Here is a 23,786-nt window from a genome sequence, read left to right as displayed (position 1 = left end):
TCTGCAATGTTTCTTCTTGCTTTTTAAGTTTTGCTATTTTTGACTGGCAGTACAGAGCGTTGTTCTACATGTTTTGACTGCAATAATATTGTCTAAAGCAGAAGTATGTGGACCCTCCGTCCAGCTGAGGCTTCCCAGTAACAGCATTGCAGGCTGTGTCTGCTGGTCCACGTAGCTGCAGAGCAGATGTAAGCGGTTTAAGCTTGAATCATTTTGCGGCCTCTACAACGGAATCACAGGCGGAAAGACAGATATGAAGCAGTAAAGTTTGCATGAAAGATGCCGACTGCTGAGTTTGCAAAAAAGATGCCGGGATGCACGCGAGCCGTTGACAAGGATTCTCGAGGCAAAGCAGAGAGAGCACGGTGGAGAACACTCAAAAGGAGAGTTGAACCTTCTCCCACTTCTCTCCATCTACATTCCCCTTCTGTTCTTTCTTCTGTTTCACTTCACAGTTGATCAAAACTATTTTAAACCAATAGATTATGAAAAAAAAGAACGCAAGCTTCCCGAGGAGATTTAAAATATGCAAATAATTCTGCCTGCAGGAATTTATCGGACAGAAAAAGTACCGGTCACCTTGAAACTGGAACAGCTGGGAGGTCTACGTCCGAGGCTGTGCACGTGCTCATGAGCAAAATGATGCTCATGAGCATAATGACTGGAAGCAAAGGGAAACGGCAACCAATGTGTCCAACCTATTAAAACCTGGGATTGGCTAATCATTCATGTTATCGTCTTCTTCTCTGGAGGCCCCCCCCCCCCCCCCCCCCCCCCCCCCACCCGTAAAGCAATGAAGCGCCTCACCTACGACATGTGGTTCTGGTGAGAGGCCACGTTCTGCGTCTGCTGCTGCTGCATGAGGATCTGCTGCTGCTGGCGCCGCCGGGCCGTGCGGAGCTTCTCAAAGCGGGCCTCCATCTCCTCCAGCACTTTGGGGGTGTAGCGAACCACCAGCTTCACGCTGTCCTTGGCCGCCTTCAGCAGCTCCACCGCTTTCTCGTGGTGCTCGCCCTCCACGCTCTGCAGGGGGTTTAAGAGATGGAAGGACTGGAAGTTTAAAAAGGAAGCTCATTTGAATTTAGTTTAAAAAAAATAAAAATAAAAAATGGCGCCTCTTCTTTGAAAAAGAAAGAAAGAATGTTTCCTCCATTTATAATACACGGTGGTATTGTGTGAAAGCGAGCGTGCTCTGTTGCTTGTTGGAGAAGGGTTTCGGCTCCTTACTCCAGTCACGTACAGCACTTTGGGCTCAACAGCTCTCCTGACTGTCGACTCACATATCAAACTGGAAATTAAATATTGCATGCTTTTTGGAAGCCGCCTTTAATAATAAATATGGAGAGAGAAACAAAGCGTAACTGCACTCTCCCTCCAAACCAATATGTCGCGTGTCAACGATGTAAGCGTGGTCAGACCTACCACGCCGTTGACGGACAGAAGCTGATCCCCTCGCTTTAGGCCGCCCTGCCTCTCGGCCACGCCCCCTGGGATGATGCGGGAGATGTAGATAGGTGAGTTCTGCTCCTTGCCGCCCATCACGTTGAAGCCTAGCCCCTCCTCCGTCTTGGGTAGCTCCACCACTCGCGGGTGGGAGTGACCTTCGCTGGCTGCGAAGGCTGCAACTGTTGCCTGAAGGAAGAGAAGCAGGATGGGATTTCTCACTACTAACCATCCCAAAAACCTTGGAAATCTAGGCCTGCAGGTGCATATTTATTTTGAAGCTTTTTACAGTATACACACACACACACACACACACACAACGTTGTAACACAGGGCTGAATTGGACAGGGCTTTTTGCAAACGAAGAGTGCAAAGCCAATGGGTTTCTCAGCAAGGCACGTTTATTTGTATAGCACATTTCAACAAAAGGTTAATTTCAAAGTGCTTCGCATACATTTTTTTTAAAGAACACAAGATTTAAAAACAATTAAGAACATTAATTAAAACATTAAAAACAGTCAAAAAACAAGAAATTGGAATAAAAGTCGGAGTGCAGTTTAAGAAATAGAATGCAGTGGTGAGATGCAGAAGATGATTGATATCCTTGAATCTGGTTCGATTAAAAGGCAACAGCAAACAGAAAAGTCTTCAATCTGGATTTAAAGGAGCTGAGGGTCTCTGAGGGTCTCTGAGGGTCTCAGCAGACCTGCAGCTTTCAGGGACAGAAACTGAACGCTGCTCCTCCATGTTTAGGTCTGACTCTTCTGACAGAAAGTAGACCTGCAGCACTTCCTCTTCACACTGCACATGACCCGTCTCCCTCAGTAAAAGTGGTAGAGCCCAAACCATGGGCCCAAATCTAATCTTACCTCTACAAACAACAACAAGAACAGCATTTGAGGCTTTATGGGAAATCCTACTTTTGAGAAGGGCTTACACCGACCAAAGCTCCACGTCAACATGACACTATAGCGTCTAGTCGTCTTCATTACACTCACAATGAATGCAAACAGAGGGAAACACGTTTAAAAAGTACTACAAAATGATCGCAAAAGCCGAGTTTATAATGTGAACCTCTGCTGAACCTTCTCATTCTACAGCACAGCGCGAGGATTTAGCTTGGGCCGGGGATTTCGACGGGAAGTTCTCCGGCTTTCCAAGAACACGGATTAACACATCCAAGTCCACACCGGAGGAGCATCCAGGCGACGTTCACCCTCGGTATCTCTACCAGCCGGTTGACGTTGTTCACTGACTGTTCATTCTGTACACATGACATCTATTGCATCTGTCCTCTCCTGAAGGTTTCTTCCCTTTTTTCCCCTGTGAAAGGTTATTTTTGGGGAGTTTTTCCTGAATCCGATGTGAGGTCAAAGGTCAGGGATGTCGTATGTGTACAGATTGTAAAGCCCTCTGAGGCAAATTTGTAATTTGTGATATTGGGCTATACAAAATAAACTGAATTGAATTGAATTGTTCAGAACAAAGCACCCAGGAGCTTGTTCGACGAGGCTGGGAAAAGCGAATGGCCGACGAACGAGACACCCCCGTGCCCAGTGATGCACAGATGCGTTGCCAAAAGGGCCTCGCTGTCAAGCCGTCGCCATCTATGATATTGTGAGGTAGATCGAGAAAAGGGAGGATAAGGAGTAAAAAAAAAAAAAAAGTGGAGGGAGGGGCGGTTCTGTCAGAAGCTTTTGCAGATGTGTATCCAAATTCCCCAGCAGCAGGGAAGTATCTTGACACTTTGAGGTCTTTGACGCTGCCTCCAGGCAGCATCCCCATCTCTGCGCTCTCTCTCCCCCTCTCTCTCTCTTACATATTCATATGCATCTTCATATCCACATTTCTGCTCAAACTGTTTTGCTCATTTCTCTTCCCCCTCCCACTGCCTGTTTTAATTTGGTTGTCGTATTCTACCAAATTCCCCTCTTCTCTCCCTCTTTGTTCTCTCCCTCTGTCCTCTGTCCCCCGTCTCCTCTCCTCTCCTCCCTCCCTCCCTCTCCCATTGAAGCTGAAAGGCACCTCCTCAGCATGCACACCATCTCCTCACCAGGCCTCCCAGCTCATCGACCTTCCCAAGTTTATCTAGATTTCGGCGAACGAAGAAGCAATGTCGCAGATGGCCGGCGCCTCTCAAACACATTTCAAATAAGCTTGCTGGAGGATACTTTCCCCATAACAGCTCTGTACAGTGTAAATATGACGTAATACCTCCAAAGTCCATTGATCGTCAGCTCCCATTATTTTCTCTGGAGCCCATACAACTCTGACAGTCCCTGTCTTCATTAAGCTCAGTAATAAAAGCCTAAAAGAATTAGAGGCTGAATTGATTTAATTAATGGAGCAATCAAAGAGAATCGAGTTGTTCAGGTGAAACACAAATCTCAACTGTCGGGAGATTCACCAGCTCACTGATGGCAGATGAGCACAAGTGTCCGTATATTTCACTTCTCATCATTAGCACTGTGGCCGGACTATGTGAATATTTATATTTATATTCTCTACGAGAAAGAGTAAAACTCTTTGTGAGCAGTTGAGTGTCCCCACAGCTAAGCCAGCTCAGGCCATTAGCCGTGTGCTTAATTACCCAGTGGACATGCAATTTTAATACAGATTTAGGAGCAGTAGCTTCTCAAAGTTTAGTGCAAAGAGAGAAAAGTAGGAAGGAGTTTTTTAAAGCTGCTTAAATCACATCATTATGGTTGCTTTGGGCTTAGAAAAAGAGACAGAATCTTTTTTTCCATCTTAAACATTGCAGTTTTTCCGAGGGTGAAATTACTCTACTCGCTAATAGATACATATTTCTATCACAAATGGTGCCCACTTGACAAATGACACAAGATATTCAAAACGCACTAACAGAAACTCAATTCAACAAAAACATTTGTGGAAAGAGTAAAATGAGAATACTTATATTCGTGTTTGTGCATGAAGTATGGAGCCAGAGCCAACAGACAAACACAATGCAATAACTGTGGGCACCTCCATCTCTCACAAAGTAACACATTTAATTTGTTGATCCCACAGCAAATTTGCTGATTGTACATTTATGTACTGACTCTCCCACTTGACTCGCCCGCTACTTACTATAGATTCAGAAGGATGTTATTATTTATTCACATGGTTGATCTGATACAAATACAAGAAGACGACGCCGACCTCTAGTGGTCCGTAGTACTAGTACTTATTATGACAGGAGCAAAGGAGGAAGTCAGGTGACACAGTACAAAGAGGTTTTACGTACCGGTCAGAGGAGACGAATGAGTTAAACTTTCACCCTGGACATCACTGTTTGTGTCCCATGTGACACCAAAAGTCAACGCTGACTTAGAGTCTCTCATTTGAACCTAAACTATGATATTTTCCTAAATCTAACCAAGCAGTTGTGTTGCCTGAACCTAGTATTGTTTCGTTTAGATTCACTCTTTTACACCGTGGCAGGTGCATTTTGGCCCATTGAATCAGCTGGTGTCAGTTAGGGAGCTTTAGTACTGGAAGGTGTATTTCTTTGAAGAGAGCCAGGCTAGCTGTCTCCCTCTGCTACCAGGAGTCGTTGAAGCTTGGCTAATCACCTCCTGGCTCAACCTCCATATTTAATGCACTAACACAAGCTCATCTCTTCATTAAAAAATACAAAAAGAAAGATGAACAAAGAAGATATACATTTTGAATGAGGGAGCTTTAGAGGTTCTGGAAGGTGTATTTGTTTTATTTTACTTTGAAAAGAGCCAGGCTAGCTGTCTCTCCTGTTTCAGTAATGGTTTAAGCTAGGCTATACACCTCCTGACACAAACTACGTATTTAATGCAGAGACAAGCCAATCTTTTAATCTTCAAAATGAAGAAAAACAGATTAAGCAAAGAAGGTATAACTTGTGAATATGGTGCTGTTGTATTTTATATATAATTTCTTTACTTTGAAGAAAGTCAGGTTAGATGACTTCTCTGCTTCAGTATCCGTTTAAGCTAAGCACGTCCTGGCTCAACCTCAATATTTAATGTTCATCTAAAAAAAAAGGACCCTAATCCTACAAAAAAGAATAAATAAATAAAAACGTAAATATAACTTGTGAGCTTTCGAGAGCTGTGCTGTCTCCCCTGCCTCCATTAGCCGTTTAAGCTAAGCTATTCACCTCCTGGCATATTTAATGCATAGACAAAACACAATATAAAAAAAGAGTTAGCTTTAAAGCCTGCTTCCAGCCTTTTTGCTAATTTAAGCTAATCACCTCCTGATCCACATTTAACACACAAACAAGAGGTTTCAATCTTCTCATCTAACGCTCAGCAAGAAAGCCATTAAGTGTGTTCATCAACATGTTGAACCATTCTTTTAACCAGGCGTTCAATTGAAATTCAAAGGACTCTGCACTATTGTGTGTGCAATAAATTATCTATCTATCTTCCGCCCAAGGCAGAGTATTGGTTGGAGGAGGCGACGAAAGAGAATAAAGCACTTGTCGTTTGAAGCCTCGTACCGTCTCTCTGCATTCATCATCCCTTTCTGTTCCTATCCTCCACCCTCCCACTCACCCATTGTGTGATGCACTGAAGAGGAGTCGACCCAGCTGGACACCGAACAAGTGAACAACTGAAGAACAGAAAGATGCCTTCATCTCTTCTCCTCCGCTCGTTCACATAAATAATCAGACAAGCCCGGCCTGCTTTATTTTCTAGTCATGTGTCTTTTGCAGGTGAGGTGCTGACGACAAAGTCTGATCGTGTCACATGTCTCTTGTGTACACCGAAAATTGCTTATTCCGTGCACAGTGCACCAGGAGATGTCTCCGTTCTGATTTTGTCCTTCACCTGTGACACAAATGTCTTTAAAACAGCATGGCAGCAACACAAAAATAAATAAATGTTGAGTGAAAGAAGCAAGGACATGAAAAAAGGGGTGAGCTTTTTCAGAGATTGACGAACAGATTCGTGAATGCACACTAAAATCGTACCAAATCAGTTACAATGAGTTTGCCAGTTAGGATAATACCAAAACAAATATATGCATTTCAGGTTGTGTAATCGGTGTTGCTAACAAACCAAATGTGGGAGTAAAGCGGAATAAAGATGGAAATCAAGTGGCTGCTTATCTGCTCTTTCGTGGGTGAACATAATGCGGATTTAAAGACAGATTCACAGCTCAAAGACATTTTGTAATCATAAGATTGTTGAAACAGGGACGAAGAGCTGCATGGTCATAGTGGATTCATATTAAAAGGAAAAATATTTCATATTGAAATATGTTGTCAGCTTTTCTTCTGAGGAAAAAAGACCTTACGTAACCTACATTCTATAATGTGCTATACCTTGAATAGGGAAGGTAGCGCCGTAGCAGCACTTTAGTAGCACTTAAATGGCTCTTACTGATAGCACTTTGTAGTTTAACTTTAGTGAAGAAATTGTACTTGCTTGATTCTTGTTGTTCTAAGTTTGGACTCATGGTTTAATGCACTTATTGTAAATCGCTTTGGATAAAAGCGTCAGCTAAATGACATGTAATGTAATGTAATGCGTCGCCTAAATAATAATATAAAATAGCTTGATACAGATTGTATGAGCTATCAATGAAACCTCTGAATCCTCTGAGAAAGGCTTGGATCGAGGCAAAGCGGTCATGACTAATTATTCATGTTGTCATAGATCCAGACACTCCCCTGTGCCCTGAAGTGACCCCATTCCCACTTCCACTTCCACTTCCTCACCTGCTCCACATTTCCCTGATTATTCTTGCAGTATATAAACCGGTCCATCTTCACCATCTCTGTCAGGTTGTCTAGTGTGCGTCTGCCTGTCTTTTCTGCCTGCATGGTCCACTGCCTAACCCCCACAGAAACTTGGACTTTTATCTTACCTGCCTGTCTTTCACTCGTGCTTTCGGTTTCATGCTTGTCTATTTTCTGAGCCGTCACAATAGCAGAGTTACTCAAAATAAATACCAATATCTCCCGGGCTCGGACCACACGAACCCTATCCATTCTGTTAAATCCAGTCCAGTGTTAATCGACCTGTTATTCTACTTGTGTCCATTCTAGCTAAGTCATGCTTTATTTCCTCTCGCCACCTCGAGTTTAAAGATTGAGGAAAAGCAAAACAACCTCAAACAGAGCGAGCCTCCTAAAGCTTTCCCAATGAAGCTTAAGTTTGACATAAATCATTCGTAACGCTTGTCTCTGAGTCCGACCAACAGTCAACAAAGATGTAAGCTAAGTGCATTGGGATTACAGTACTAGTGGGGACACTTGCAGGCTAAACAGAGTAGCTGCCTCTTCATCTGCGCGTGCCGGTTTGTTTACATATGTGAGACTTTGGGTCGCTGTGGATTTAGCGGATTGCATGCTCGAGAAGAAATAGAAAGAAAAAAAAAAGGTTTGTTCCTGTCTTCTAAAAGGAATTCAAGAAAATTAAGTGCTGTTTTTGCCGTGGACTTTCATTCCCCTTTGCAGGGAGCTCGTCAAGTCAATTTCATTTACACGGCCCAATATCATAAGGGGCTTTACGATCCTCATTTTCTGTCTGACAAGCGTTGAATGCCTTTTAAGTTTTGTCCTGCAGTTGAGCAGGAACAAACTGTGCAAAAACAAACTCCAGCTTAAACTTTCTCTTTTTATTTTCTGTTTCATAAAGATCAGTGATAAAACTGTGTGGCATGGCAGCAAAAAAACATCCGATATTCAGCATTATTCCCGCAAAACCAGCACTCTCATGCGTCTAATTACATCCACACTCTTAATGAGGGCCATTAGCGAACTAGAACACACTTCGCTCATTTCATTCTGCTTTGGCCAGGGGAAAAGATGAGAATGATATCACTCGCTAATGTGATTAACAGATAGTTTGCAACTCATTCGTCATGCTTTATATGTTATTATTCCAAATAATCACTGATGTAGAGATAAGCTGCAGATCTCCGGAGCAGCTCTTACCTTGGCTGTGGCTCTCGCCTGGTACTCTGGACAGCCATTCACTGTGATGGTTTCATGCATGTACTGGTACACCTGAAAGAAATGAAGAGAGACAGGTGTTATAATTATGTTTCACATGGTTGGAAACTGAATTTACCATTTACGCCTGAGCCCAAACCGCACATTTCCACAGTCAAGTGATGGCATTCCTTCACAGCTGGCTGTACAGAAAACCAACTGCATTAACAGAACGACTGAGGGAAAAACACCCACCATTCAGGCCCAGAGTTATTTTGTGCTCGTGCTCACTGCATCGCCCATTACACACACAAACAATATGCAAATCCTAACATTTTGCCTTCGAATGCATTGGTAGGTGAGGCCATGCAAATCAAGTTCAGCAGCGCCTTGTGATCCCTTTTTTCGAAATGTGACGGCATCAGCAGCGAAACGCGTGGACGAGAACTCGGTGTCTCTCGGAGAAGATAAGAGAATATTTTAAGTACTGAATTAAGGATGTTTTAGGTTGGGAGGGCACCAGCTTTGAAGATAACGGCGTCTGAACAAAATCTAGCTGAATAGTGCTCTTTCTTTGTGCGCCGCCTCGGTGTGAATAAGAGGCGAATGTGGCTCAGTGGAAGAGCGGGTCGTCGATGAGTCCTCGGGCCAGACACTAAACCCCAAATTGCTCCCGTAGGCTGTGCCTGCGGTGTTCGAATGTTGGTTATTTCTGATGGGCACTTTGCATGCCGCGTGGCGTTAAATCGCTTTGAGTGGTCAATTTACCATTTACCATCAATAAGAGGAAACCTAAATGACTGCTGGGCCTGAGCCGGTGCAAAGACACGGGTTACCATATGCGTCAAGTTGCTGAATCAATGAAAAACAAAGCTGACCTTTCCAGTTAAGATGCGTCTTTTAAAAAGACACCTTACAACCAAACTGGTTCGAAGAATAAAAGCAAGAGTAAGGTAGAGACAGCGGCGAATGAGGAGGTGTTGTTGATGTACCGTAAAACAAAAAGTACCCTCCACTGGAAGAGGAACTCTTAAAACGATGCCATTCTTGTTTATGTCAGTACTGCAGCGTAAAACCCGTCAGATCCCTCCTAAGCTAATGCGGATGAAAGTGATCTAGATGTATGGGCTGATTACAAAACGTCTCGGAGGAAATGTTTTTTTGCTGACTCGACGATTACGCACACATTACCGCAACGGTCGCACGCAGACGACTTTTTCCTCAAACTCATCCAATTATTTTACGTTTGACATTGATTGCCGTTTCAGTTCATCGAGCAAATGAGCAATCAGATTATTATCAGAGTAATTTGACGGAAAAAAAAATGTCTCAGTGCAAAATAAACTCTGCTCTCTGACTTACAACACACGTTGTGGCTCAGAAATGAATTTTAATCATCAGTTTCCACTCACTGCACGATTTCTCTCATCAAAGCGCAACCCCACAAACGGCCTCGCTTCTCTGAACCAATCAAACGCGTGTATACGTATAGGGTACAAACCCTGACGTATTTGCATGTAAAGATCTCAGGTAGAACAAAAAAAATATCCCTGAGCTTCTGTTGTCTTGTTTGCTCGTGAATCTCAAAGACCAACTGAAGAGTGCAGCTCCACGTGTAAGACGTGCAACACATTTATAGCGCTGATGCATTCGTGGGGAACAAAAAGGAGCCCCGCGGTCCACAAACACACACGCTCAGCTCCCAAATGGCACCTTTTCCCGAGGACTTCGTCCACCTTTGCACATTTCGAGGCTGAGCGCAGCATTATAAATGCCATCAACGGCTTTTCTTGCCTCCGTGTGCCTGCAGATTGGCTTCCTTATTATCCCCTCATCTTTACTGCAACTGCTAATTACACCCATTTATTCTGCTTCATCTGCGTCATCCATATGTCAAAGTCACGGCTTTTGGGCCTTCAAACATTGATCTCTGTTACGTAATTATACAGGGGCAATGGTACAACGGGGATAATTAAAAAGGGGATGGATTTTTTACTTTTATTTTGCAGTTAAAAGCTTAATTAGTGACCATTGTGCGAGCAAGGGGAAGCTACCTTCTCACTAGCGGATACCCTCTAGTTTTGCCTTCATTCCACATTTATAAGATGGAATACACAATACGATACATAAGACATAAGGTGAGATTTTTAAGTCCTACTTTCTCACATATTACATGTGAAAGTTTTTGGTTCACACCGTAGGCGCCAAATGAATGCTAATGTGTCTTTTGGATGAATACAGTCGAACGGATTCATCCATGAAGGCACATTAGCGGTCAACTTCTTTGAGGGTAAAAAATATTACATTGTCCCTTTTAGCTTTCTGAATGCTCCACTTTGTTCACCATCTGGTCGCTAACTGTGTCCGTCTGTTGTGGCGTATGAATAACGCGACATTTTGCAAGTCTTATAGCGTGCAATAAGGACGCCATTTTTAGTGCGCCTCCTGATCCTGGAAACACTGATTTACCAAAACAATCCAGTTGCGGGCCAGAAAACCCAAACCATGAGCTTAAAAGCTGTGGATTCAACCCCTTTCACATCCACATAGTCGTTTGATCTTTTGCTACTGTAACTTGCTTTTTGTATCGCAGCTTTAAAATTCTCTTTTTCCACAGTATTTACGATAATTCATTGAGAAATGCTCTAAAAGGAGGCGAAGCGACGTATTTCACCTGAATGCTGTTCCCTGAATCCGTAACGCAGAACAAATAGCTGTGTGCTTTTGAATGTCCGTCTGCTCTTGTTGTGGCTGCACTTTGCTCTAAAGAGGCCGGTTGTCCTGGAGGCATCTTTTCAATTACCCTTTTGCCTTTTCTCTTCCCACGACGTCTTCACTGCCCCGTGCCTACAACACTCAGTCCACCGCTCTCCTGCATGTTTCCTATTTTTAGCACACATTATTCCTGATAGGATAGCGGCACTGGCTCCTAAAAGGAGGACGCCACAAAGCCAGAGAGTAGAGGAAGACGCCTGCAGGGCAAAGTGACACGACAACGCTGCTTGTAACCATGGCTTCCTGCTTCCTCTTCTGAGTCAGCGAGACGGTAAGGAGGGAGGGAGGGAGGACGGGTAAGCCTGGTTGTTGTGGTTGGAAAAGGATGAAAACCAGCACAGGACTTCACAATACACTTTCCCTCTTGGCGGTTCTAACCGTGTCCCGGGGGGGGGGGATATTGAAGTTGCGCGGACTGAGTTAATGCATCTTTCATCCTTCAACTTAATGTGACGCGGGAGGCCGAGCCACCGGGATCGAAATCAAACACAAATCCTCCGTCCCTCGTTTGTTTCACGAAAAAAAAAAAGAAGAAGTAAAACACACAAGTCAATTGTGTCCATTTGAAAATCGCTGCCGAGGTGGAAAACCAACTGCAATGTTGAAGCTGATGAAAGACACCTTTCGCTCTGGCCGGCTTTTTTTTTGTTGCACTTCCTGTGTTTCGCCAAGTGGGATTCTCTAACCCAATAAACTGAGAATTCCCACTCTCAATCATTTCCAGCTGATTAGCTCTTCCAGTCATTTCGTCTTGTGTCCTTCCTTTCCCATTTGCAAGGCTGATTGACCCTGACAACTCATTCAGGCTGATGCCGTGAGATGAGATGAGATCTTTTTCCCTCCCCCCCCTTCGTCATTGATGAACGTGGCGAGGAAAGACAGCCAGCTCATCAAACTCTGTCTCTTTGTCATTTAGCCCAACTCTGCTGAACAGACTCTTCTCCCTGCTGTCCATTCCTCATATTGACAGCTAGCCCGTCATCCTTAACAGGACTGATTCATGTGTTCGGTATATTCTATCGTGGTAGACGTGGTGCAGAGCACAGGATCAGGTTTGGAGGTGGACTTGGGGTTTTCACGATATAGATCAGTATGTCCGTCTTGTCAGGCTGTGGTTTTGGCCCTCCAAACTGTGAAATGAGCTACATCACGTGTATGTAAGTGTGTGTGTGTGTGTGTGTGTGTGTGTGTGTGCGCGTGGGGGAAGGAATCATATCACAGATTGAGAGAAAGGTCATCTGTAGTAATGAAATGTCACCGAGGTGTGTGCGATCGAAATGAACAACAGGAGGGTTGGACTCGCAGTTCAACCTATGGTTTAACGCTCTTTTAACTTGAGGGTAGTTAACACTGATGGACGACATACAAGAGTGCAGTCGAAATTAATTAGGAAAAACAACGGCTGGAGGAAGTGGAGAAAACGGTTCGCATTAAAAAGGACTATACCAGTTTTTTGGATTTAAAAAAAGAAAGTCTGTTTACTACAAAGTAGGATGGATGGCTTGAATTTTTCTGAATTGTTTATGTTACTATGATATGAAAGTCAACTTTCAGTGCCATAAGATTGGTATTCCATCACAATGAACATGGTGTGTCAGGGTTGCTTTTATTGTTTTGTGGCTGGAAGTGCTCATTTATTTCTTTCAGAGTGGTGCGTTTGTGTGCTGGTGGGAAGCTCCGACATCCGAGATGTCAAATAAAAGAAAATCAGTTCTGAAAATTATAAAAAGGATTTCAAAGCTTTCCTCATTCGGCTCCGATTATTGTTGCCGTCACCTAAGAGATACAATATGGAACATGCAGAAGAACCATAAGAAACTCAAAACCATGTGAAAGATCCACATTCCCTAAAAACACCCACATAAAACAAATGAAGATTCCTCTTCCTTCACCTCTTTTACATCCATATACACAATGTGTGTTTGTGTATGACAAGGAGGAGCTGAAGTCAATGTAAGCATCTTACATTCTTTTTTTTCCCAACACTCCGCTTCCACGTTTTTTTTTTTTGCATACAATCCCAGAAACGATTGAGAAATAAATCAAGTCAAAACACAGCAAATTCAGTGGGTCCTCTTCGGTCTCAAGACCGATCCACAGCGGATGTGAACCGCGTCGACACTCACAGTTCATCGGAGCAACCAAGCAGCAGAGAAACGGTGATATCTCACTCCAACAACTCCAGCGTAATAACAATAATAGCCGGCAGTATGCAAGGCCCAGCACTTACAACCTGTCCTCCAGCTGGCTCGGCACCACAGCGGGAAGCTGTTGTCTCATCGGCTCTCACAAACCTGTAATCCACTACAGTCAGCCTCTCTGCGGCCCACTTATCCCAGTGCAGCTCTCGTGGTTTCCCTGGTGACTGTGTTTAGCCAGCTCTTTGTGGGTGAAGTGGTCTCCATCTCTGCCTCTTGGAAAAGGGCACGTGCTGCTGCTGCTGCTGCTGCTGCTGCTGAGGCCCTTTGTTAGAGATTTTTTTTTTCGAGAGTCATTGTCAACCGTGACTGGCACTGAAATCACTCCGCTGGTAACCAGGCGTGCAGTTGGTGTCTGGGATGTGCCAGGTTCCCCCCCCCCCCCTTCCCCGTGAAAGCAGACCTGGACCCTGCGAGACGAGAAGACCGGTGCTTTTCTTCCTTCCTGTCACTTTGCATGACGTCGGGGTTTTTAGCGTGACGCCCTGTCAGAAGCCATTTCCACTAATTGGTGTCATTGTCAGTGTTGCCGACGATAGAAACACGAGTGCGTTATTTTGCAGCAGTGTCGAACTCCATACACAGATCCTCTTTCATGTTATGGCCTAAAAAGTGAGTTTGGTAAACCAGAGATCTCACCAGCTGGCCTAGAATTCCTATACATACATATTACGGTTATTTTTTAGCTCCGATGTAGTGCAATCTTAGTCCAAATGTCACCCTAACTTACAACACAACAACATTCTGATCGTCTGCTAATCGTCCGCTCTCGTCTGTTCACTTTTGTGTACAATTAACTTGCAACCGGGAGGCCGTGGTGGCATTTGTCATCTGTCTCTCTGCTCCTCAACGTCATGTTTGCTTAACGATAACATGGCTCCGGGCGACGCTGCAGTATATCACAACAGACAGGACACTAAATGCACTAGATCGGCTGTTATCAGCCGGTGTAGCGGTGCCGTGTCGAGTGAATGCTCTTGTTTGCCGTGTTCCCCGTGTCCTCCTGATGAATGGCGTTAGGATGATGGATCAGCGGGTGGCCGCTCGCTTGCACGTCAATAGAAAACTCCTTTTTATGATCCGCTATCAATCCCCTCCTGGGAAAATGTGATTAAAACCAATCTCTAACAGTGATTTGATGATTAAAATTCAATGTAACGAGCTTATTAAGCCTTCGAGTTAATGTAATGGTCGTAACATTTTACGGCCTTGTGATCGTTCCGTGTGATTTTTAAAAAAAATACATATTATGCAGTCAAAATGTCCCCGTTGCTGTTCAACTCCAGCAGTAATAATCTCACACTTTCATTATGATGCGATCACTTTTGATTTACGCAACTTAAAAAGGCAAAAAGGCACACTGTTTTATAGCTGCTTAGTTTCAAAGCATCAGTCGTGGACATTTTGGCATCATCGTTTTCGCCAATAAATTCAAAGAGTGATATGTCCTTAAATTACAGCTGAGCCCAAGTCATTGAACAACTTTTTTTAAACAGCTTAAGCACAGCAGCCGGTTGCACCGGCTAATCACAAATGTAGCGGTCAATTTGATGCTGAATTCTACTTTATAACTACTAACACTAAATATGCCACTTTATTCACTTGCTGCGCAGCTAATTATATAGCACGATAACTTAAATTGACTGCAACCAAAGGGAAAACGTTCATCCTGTGCAGGATTCTGGTAACACGAGAGAAGGAAACTTCCATCTAACAGATAGCGTTAAGTGTTGGCCAAATTCACAACGCTGTCCCTGGCGCACTGTAAATATGGCCATAAATACAACTTCCTCCTTGGCATAAAATACGTTGCAGAAGTCGCACTAGGTCACCGTGCACTTAAACAACCCTCTTCTGCCAAATATGTCATTTTTTACTTTTTAAGAAAGAAGTCCATCTAGCTTTGTTTGTAAGTACACATTTTCAAAGAACGTTGAAGTTGAAAAGATGTCATTACGCGGATGAGCCCAGTCTAAAAGGCACATTTTAGACGTGGCATGACTGGATAAAAAGTTAACGGAAAGACATGAAAGAGCCCAAAAAATCCTCTGAAGTAAAGACGCAGCCATTGGAGTTGAAACATTTGTGTTGTGTTATAATCTCTGTACTTTAACCATCTACTCTAGATGCAGATTTAGAGAGTAGAAGTACCCGGGCAACGAAATGCAGTTTTAGCATCTAACCAGAGATGCAAAAAGAAGCAGTAAAAGGGCAATGCAATGCAAATGTATATTGAAAACATACACAGGGGTGAAATGGAAATATACACAATGTGTTTCTGTTGAGACAGAGCAACACACACACACACACACACACACACACACACACACACACACACACACACACACACACACACACACACACACACACACACACACACACACACTTACGACAAGCAAGGCGTGTTGATAATAATTAGCCATTTGCTTCTGTTTGTTGCACAGATAATTAGTATTTTTAGGTGTATTGCGTTAATTATAGTCAGACTTTGACTTTTAGGATCACAAAACTAAGCAATTGTTGCAATGTGCTGAAAATGAAGTAGAAGAATTTTCCTCAGACTCTTGAATCATAAGATGCGTTTCACTTTTCCGATTTGTGTGGAATAAACAGAATAAACAGGTATTCACACCTCAGCAACAACAACAACAACAACAACAACAACAGCAACAACAGCAACTCCAAGGACAAAACATCCCAGCATACCGAGCACACTGATCGATTGGACGAGCAGCGCAACAAGCAGCGCGAGCATAAGAAAGTTCATCATCGTAAAAAAATGAGAAAGAAAATAAAAATAAAAATGAAACAAGAAAAAGACATAAAAGACATAAGTCATGTTGGTGCTCACGGACCAGCGGCTCCCTCCCTTGACGGTGACTCACCTCTCGGATGGCTGTGCAGAACTCACTCTGAAGGACTTTCTTCAGAGACTGGAGCTTGTGACCGGGCACGTCGCCCGACTCCTGCAGCTTCTCCAGCAGCTCGATGGCCCTGGCAACATCTGGCAGAGGCGAGGGACAGAGAACAGGTGTGAGTGTGTATCTGTGTGTGTGTGTGTGTGTGTGTGTGTGTGCACTCATGCCAAGGAGACGGAGAGTAGAGAAGAAGAAGAAGACAAAAAATACCCCGTTAAATGATGGCACCCGCCACGTGAAAGCGGGTGGGATAATGGAAATAGATTCAGTCAAGGCCAGCTGGGGCCCGGAAAGATAGAATAGCAAATCCCATCCACGGGTCGTATGCGTCGGCTTAGCTTTCTGCATGAGAATTAAGGAAGAGAGGGAATAACTCATCTGTCCAAAGGTAACACTTTCTCGGGGAGGAGAGATGCATTACAAAGCATTTACACTAAACCTAAGCCTTAAAGTTAGAGGCCGGGAGTCTGGGGACTACTGAGCTCTCCTTCCCTTATTAGCTTGAGCTCAATGAGTCCGTTTGGCTGATTCATTCCTGGCCCTCGGAAACTGGCAGAGCGAATAGAGATACATAATGGAGGGAGAGGGAAGATATTACGTACTTAATCACTTGGACTCGGGCCGTTCGTTCGATAACATGTTTTATTCAGCTTGTGTGTGTGTGTGTGTGTGTGCAGAGACCTGCGACCGCACAAAGAAAAAAGATGATTGGTGCAGTTTGACAGCGGAGGTGTTGACTTCTACCTGCTCCGTTCTAACTTCACACCAACACACATTGTGCTTGTTGTTTGCACCCCGTGAAGGCTGCAGCTAGTTTTATTGTCGATGTCTGTTGATTACTTGATTATTCTATTCACCATTTAGCCTGTAAAATGTCAGTAAATCGCTCCAATCACAGGTTCCGAGACTCATTGGGGCTGGTTTTGTCAGAAAAAAACCTCTCCAAATGCTTAAAATATTACATGTAAAACAGTAAAAACAAGATTTGTTTGTCCACTTGGGGGGCTATCGATATTTTTTATTCTCCAGGTAGCCCCGTCCCAAAGCATACCCTGCTTTATCGTCTCTCTCTAAATCTACCATCATTTACTTAAATGAACATCGAGCTGTATTGAAGAAAACTTGAAACTACAGATTGAGACCGTAAACTCATGTTTACAATGTTTACTGAATACATCAAGTGAGAGTCATTTTATCCATTTTCTTGTTTAGAGCAGCACTCGCAAAGTTGGTTTCCAGAATGCTTTAAAATCATTTTCACTTCCTCCACTGCAATCAAGTATCCGAAAAAAACGACAACTTTGATCGTAAAAATGCGAAAAATAAGTTGCAGCTTCCATGGACGTTGTTGCTATGCGGCTCTAATGGCCTTATGCCAACAGCAAAGTAAAGAAGGGTTTATATACCGTTCTAAAATCATGCGCCATCAAAACAAGTGGTAAGTAAATACCAAGTGACTCTTCGCTGTAGGAGTGTGTCTTTTCGCACAGTACACAGTGATAAATTGTGCGTAGATGCATCGCACTCACACCATTATTGGATTGTGGGGATATCGGAGTCACTCAATAAAGCAGACGGCCGACCGAGGAGCTTTTTACTGTTTTGCAGACAGGAAGTCGTCTCCATCCCTGACCGTCTGAATGCTCTATGAGGCCATAAAAAAAAAAAAAAAAAAAGGAAATGTGGAGTGGAGACACTGAGCAGAGTCAAATCCATCGCCTGTTTCCACTTCAGGCGCTCTGTAATAAAGCGCTGGATTATATTGATCTGCTTGAAATTGCAAGGTCAGTTCCTACCAGGACCGCTTACGGCTCATGAGACCTCGTCCGACGCGAGTTGTATTGGCAGATGTGGGCCGGTAACGAGGAGAGTCATCCCGACGATGCTAATGCTCCATTAATCTCCATGTAGAAGAGAACGTCACAGGTATGCGTGTGAAATTATATAGTTCTGGGTGATATGGCCAAAATCTCCTATTATGATAAAGGTCATTTCATATCTCAATAACGCTATATCCTGTATAGCGTTATACAAGTTTCTAACCACACATTTGCCAATCGTGTTAAAACAAAACTATCTTCAAATGATATTCCTTCAAAATATTTCACATCAGATTTTCGGCGAATTTTCAGTTGGTATGAGCTCGTCAGTTTTTAGACAAAATAATTTGTGTCACGATGTCACAATGTAATATTTCCTCAAAACTAGCCAAAACCAACCCGCACAGCAAGTTACCGCTAAAGATATTTAAAACGGGTTTTTCTTTTTGGTTATTTGAATGAACCGCCCCCTTTGGTAAAAGATCTAACTGTTCTTGGCCACTTGGGGGCAGCATAAACAAGTTGTGAACTCTGCATTGTCGTGTCGCATTTCAAGTTGAATTTCTGAAAATATAAACTTTTTATTTCAGACGTCAAAGACGTGAAATTTGACTTCTGCAAATGACCTTCTAAGCATTATGAACCAGTTCAGAGAGCAACATTAGAGTTCAGTGGCTCGCTCAAGGATGGAAGGAGCCAGGGACCAAACCGCCGACTTTGGGGTTAAAGGACGACCCGCTCTACCCCCACAGCCACAACCGCTCACAAGCAGGTGAGTATTTATGAATAAAGTACTGTAGTTATGGAGCAATTTGTGTTGGCCTCATGCCAAACACGGGTCCGGTATTCCTATTCTAATACCTGTGAAATACATATCTGAGAAAGAAATTCCTCATATGTTGTTTTAAAGCTTCGAGCTGATGTTGTGCTAAGTAGCCATATTGATATTTTCCATAAAAGTCATCTTTCTCCCTCTATGCCTGAATATCAAAAAACACACAGATTCCGAAGAGCTTGTAATGAGCTGGTTCACGTCCAAGCAGCAAGGGCATCTGACTCGTAGGTTTATGAGCGTTTCTTTCTCATTAAACAGAGGGCAGGGGCCGCTCAGGAAATATTGTTTTCCCCTCCTCTGAGCCGTCATTTGATTTCACATGCTCATTAGCACCATTTTCTTTATCCACATCAAGGACTTCGACGGGGCGTTTGTAATTTGACTTCAAAGATTGATATTGCAGACATTTTTTTCTTTCTGCGCTTTCGTCTCGCTGATCAAAAGTGATGCCTGCTCATTTCCTGATGTCATCTTTGAATTTGGGCGATAATCACATTCCTATCAGCTTTAGACAAGAGGAGCCGCTCGACTAAATGTTGAACTATTTATAACACTGACAGCCTGCTCCCGTAAATATACTGCATGTCATGTTTCATCCCACTGCAAGTGATTCCAGGTGACCACACGGTAAAATGAGTGTCGGGGGAACCGGCGCTGCATCGGCACACTTACTGCTCCCGGTGATACCTAATCTCCGTCAGGGGAAGATGTTCTGCTCCCCCGTCACACTGGTTTCCATTCACACGGGTGATTCCGTCCCGCAACACAACTCAAAGCACGAGGGTGGTGTGTTGCCTGAAACCAGGTCTGACGAACTGGCAAAGATGCCTGACGGATTATTTCTAGCTCATGATATTGGGCAGTCCGGAGCCAAATGTCCCACGGGTGCACCTTCAGTGCCCACCGCTCTGCACGCATGAATGTAGAAGTGGGACATCGGATTGAGCTGTGTGACTGATCAGATGAGGGGAAGAGGCATGGAAGGGTGATTGTGTTCCATGACGGCGCCGCAGGGGATCCCAGTTACGTCACATTTAACGGGGTTAAAGGGTTCGGCGCAACCCCCGGTGAAGGAGCATCTCGTGGTATACCTGAGAGGAGAGAGGCTGACGGAAACAAATGAAGCACACAACACTAAGTGTGTGCTCAACACCCACACGGTGTTGCCTGTTATATGCACGTGCTATGAATAACTTCAGCTGGAGGGCAACGCAGGGAATAAAATCACCACCCGTGACTTACCGACACTGCAACACAGCAACGACATGCACGAACGGCGAGGAATTTACCACTTCATAGACGCTTCATAAACTGTATTTCAATTGTTATTGACTGTGTTTCAGGAACTTGGAAGTAGTTTTTAAGTAGAATTTTTTCGTCCTTCTGCCGATTGCGTCCACACTTCAAAAACCATCAGAGTGATTTTAATTTGTGAAGATTAATGCCGCTGAACAGAAAGGTGTAAGTATCACGAACGTCTGTTTGCCACGGGGCTTATTTTTCTGCAATAAACGAAAAAATCCCTATCAAATATTTGTCCTGTACGCCAGGCAGACAACACGACTGATGCGGTGGAGACCCAATGGGGAACGTGGCTGCGTGACAATGCAGCTGTTCTGCAGCTGGTAACAGATGATGTCCATAACCTGTTTGTTTTTATTGTTGCGGCTGGTCCCTAAACGGCTTGTTTAGGGGGCAGCACCCCCTTCATGTAAGGCAATCACCCTGCCGGTTAACGGTTAATGATTGGTTAACGAGGGTCGGCTATTGAGCACAATTAATTGCACTGAACACCAATGGGACTTCTCAAACGTTTGACATTGGGTCATAGAGGATGTTGTTGTTGAACACATCATATTAACGTGCAGCAGTGACATCGTGCTGTCGTTCATATCGCCAACTTGACAGCTATTCACACACCCAGCAGACACTGAGCGCCATCGACATTCAGTTGACGTTGTGTCTCTGGCCACCCGATGGACGGTAATTCAATATTCGACTCCTGAGGGGAAATATTTCTGAGTCTTTACCTGCCAAATGTTTTTTTTTTAAAAATTTTATGGGTCATAAAACCGAAAAAATGAAGCTGAAAAGTCGAAATGCTCCGTCGATCTGTCGAGATGATAATTCTCCGTGGGTCCGTCGCACATTGCGATTTCATCCATCGTTAATCCAAAAATATTGACGATGCACCTTCGACCCCTGTTATTTATTCGCAGAGCCGGCTGTTCAATCCCTGCTGTGAGCATTTCTGGCCTCTGATGCCCCCCCCCCCCCCCCCCCCCCCCCCTAGCTGCACAGCTGTTCCCACTGGTTTCAGCAACCCCATCGGTATTTATACCTGCCGCTTCCTCTCAGCTCTCCGCCGGATCACCTGTTGTTCCTTGTTCCTGTGATGTCATGTGACTTTGGGCGCTTTCCGCCTGCACGCCTCGTCACCGACCACTGCTTTTGACCACCAGCCAGGCTTATTATTGGAAACTACAACTGAAACGATAACTATATCCTTCAAAAGAAAACTAAAAACTAAACCGAAACGATATTTTCTGGTGAAAAAGACCCAAATACAAATAGACAACGAGCGTAAATCAATTTCAGTTTGAGCCACAGAAATTGAACGGACTCAGGAGACGGCGTTATTCTGCAATGACCTCACATCTCACACTAAAAAAGTGGAAAGATTAAGCATCTCCAACCTTGTATGTTGTGTGTGTACGTAGCTACATACTGCTGAGACGTTATACACGTCCACAACTAAAACTACTGTGACCAAAACTATAAATAAAAAGCTAAATTAAACCTTCCGGAAAAACTCAAATCAAAACTAAACTGAAAGGTCAAAACAACTTATTGAAACTAAGATAATCTGTTTGGCGTCACGTCTTACTGAGCTGCCACATGAATCAAATATTTTGAACGCTTCTGATCCTGACCAAACCTTTGTGATTTAAAAGGAAAAAAAGGGCAAGAGGAATTCAGTTCAAGCCTTCAAGTGCTTTATTATTCTGACTTTAATCTCAACCCAGAGACCCTGAAGGGCCTCTCTGGGATTCACTGTGTCCAGATGTGTGAAACATCTGGACACGTTTTCACATCCGCCTCGGGGAGAAACTATGTGCTCCACGTTGACAACTGCAAGTCTGCCAAATTTAGCTGAAGCAAAAACAAGACCGTATGCAATTTAGGTCACTCTCACTGTGAGGGTTGACAGATTCTTCTCCAAAAGGAAGAGAAAGGGCAGCTGATGCTGCTGTGACGAAATGATGATTTATGTATCTGTGAAAAGTATCTTTCTCTTTTATTGCTTGCCAGAAGAAAACACACACACACACACACAGCAGAAAATCAGAGGTTGTAGTTCCAGAGCACCTATTCAGAGACGGTGTGATGTTGAGCAGAGTGATGACAGAGGTCCTGTCAGCAGTTCATTTCCCTGCGCTGTCTTTCAGGTGAGGGCATTCTCATTACTACATGATTAAATGTGCTAAAGTTTAATGCTAGACTTATAATGCCTTCTGGGAGCAAAGTGTCCAGTCTGTGCTAACGATGCTCACTGATGTTGAATGTGGCTTCAAACTAAAATACTTCTCAATTTTCCCCAAAAACCTTTCGTGCAATATTCCTTGCGTGCAGGAGCCAGAATGAACGTTTACCGGACCAGATGTTTTATGGTGTCTTCAAGTGGGATCGCATTCCCTGTGTTTGCAAGAGGAGTGGGGAAGACGACTTAAATTGCCAAACATGTTGTGAACTTGACTTCCCATGTTGAAAATATGACGGTATTACACAGGTGGGAGTGAGGGGAAACAGGCGAGCAAGAAAAACATGACATTTTAATGGAACTTAATAACTTGGAAGATTACTAAACTGAATGCATTAAGTAAAAGTCAAAACGGGCATCACTCGATATTTCCGGCTTCAGCAATCATGATGATGCACAATGCTTTACATAATCCAACCACAAAGAGAGCTATGATTATATCTGTGCGCACACAAAAAAGGCCTTTTAAAGTAATTTCTTTTTTGAAAAAAAGAATAATAAAATTCAATGCAAAAACAGAACGGTTGGTATAAGATAGCTGTATCTGACGTTTTCTGTGTGGCAGCGTATTCTGGGAACTCATTTCCCTGAGCTTCAGACGTCGGCCTCGCAAAAATAATAAAGAAAAAGGTCATCCTCATCATTTTCTGATTAGAGAAAAGGCTGCGAGCCGAACAAAGCCACGGTGACACGTGATTGGAGGATCGTGAGGATGTTAGTCAATTTACAGCAGGCGGCAGAACTCAGTGCAGTTCATTCTCAGTACTTGGAAGCGGAATCTTGACAAAACTGCAAATAAACAAACAAACAAACAAACACTCGCCAGATCAGACCCCGTCAGATCAGATGCGGCCAAATCTCTTGACAACCTGCAGATCCTCTTTTCCCCATCATTCTGACCTTCCTCTGACTCCTCCCCTTTAATGGCGTTCATGCTGGAGCAAAATGTCCTGAAGAGGCCTTGCCATCTGCCACCTTCACTGTGACCTGGGTGTCCTTGGCAACTCTGCTGCTAATTCCAACCACAATAACGGAAATAATCGCTCCCGAATGTGGAAAATGGGACGACAGTTTTTCTTCCTTCTTTTTTTTTACATTTTTTTTTATTAACAAAACAAGTCCCCACGGCATGAGAATTAGCTCCAATTTGCCCGACTGCGACGATCCGTTCGAAAACGCTACGAATAAATCAACTCCGGGGAGGGCTGACGGCTCCGGTGGGAGCCTGCGGTGAGAGCAAAGACGGAGAACATCGCACTCATTGTCGTTCCTCGTCCTCGTTAATGATCGGACAGTGTCCCCCCCAAGACGTGTTGAATCAAGGTGGGTCGAGA

General features: G+C 43.8%; 1 protein-coding gene across 3 annotated transcripts in view; it reads right to left on the bottom strand.

Annotated features, from left to right (window-relative positions):
* Positions 1–23,786, bottom strand: part of lin7a (lin-7 homolog A (C. elegans)) — a 36,152-nt gene that overhangs the window by 3,369 nt on the left and 8,997 nt on the right. For 2 of the 3 annotated variants that reach the window (XM_034526615.1, XM_034526614.1), the window contains 4 exons: positions 16,224–16,342; positions 8,369–8,440; positions 1,423–1,632; positions 812–1,023 (listed from right to left, as the gene is read on the bottom strand). In XM_034526615.1, coding sequence (XP_034382506.1) covers positions 812–1,023; positions 1,423–1,632; positions 8,369–8,440; positions 16,224–16,342 — 613 coding nt within the window. Of the gene's footprint in view, positions 1–807; positions 1,024–1,422; positions 1,633–8,368; positions 8,441–16,223; positions 16,343–23,786 lie in introns of all 3 variants that reach the window. The other variant, XM_034526616.1, reaches the window with a different exon arrangement.

The sequence above is a fragment of the Cyclopterus lumpus genome, chromosome 23, assembly GCF_009769545.1.
Source record: "Cyclopterus lumpus isolate fCycLum1 chromosome 23, fCycLum1.pri, whole genome shotgun sequence".
Lineage (NCBI taxonomy): Eukaryota > Metazoa > Chordata > Actinopteri > Perciformes > Cyclopteridae > Cyclopterus > Cyclopterus lumpus.
The sequence above is the reverse complement of the archived record's forward strand: the minus strand, read 5'-3'. Positions and strand labels throughout refer to the sequence as shown.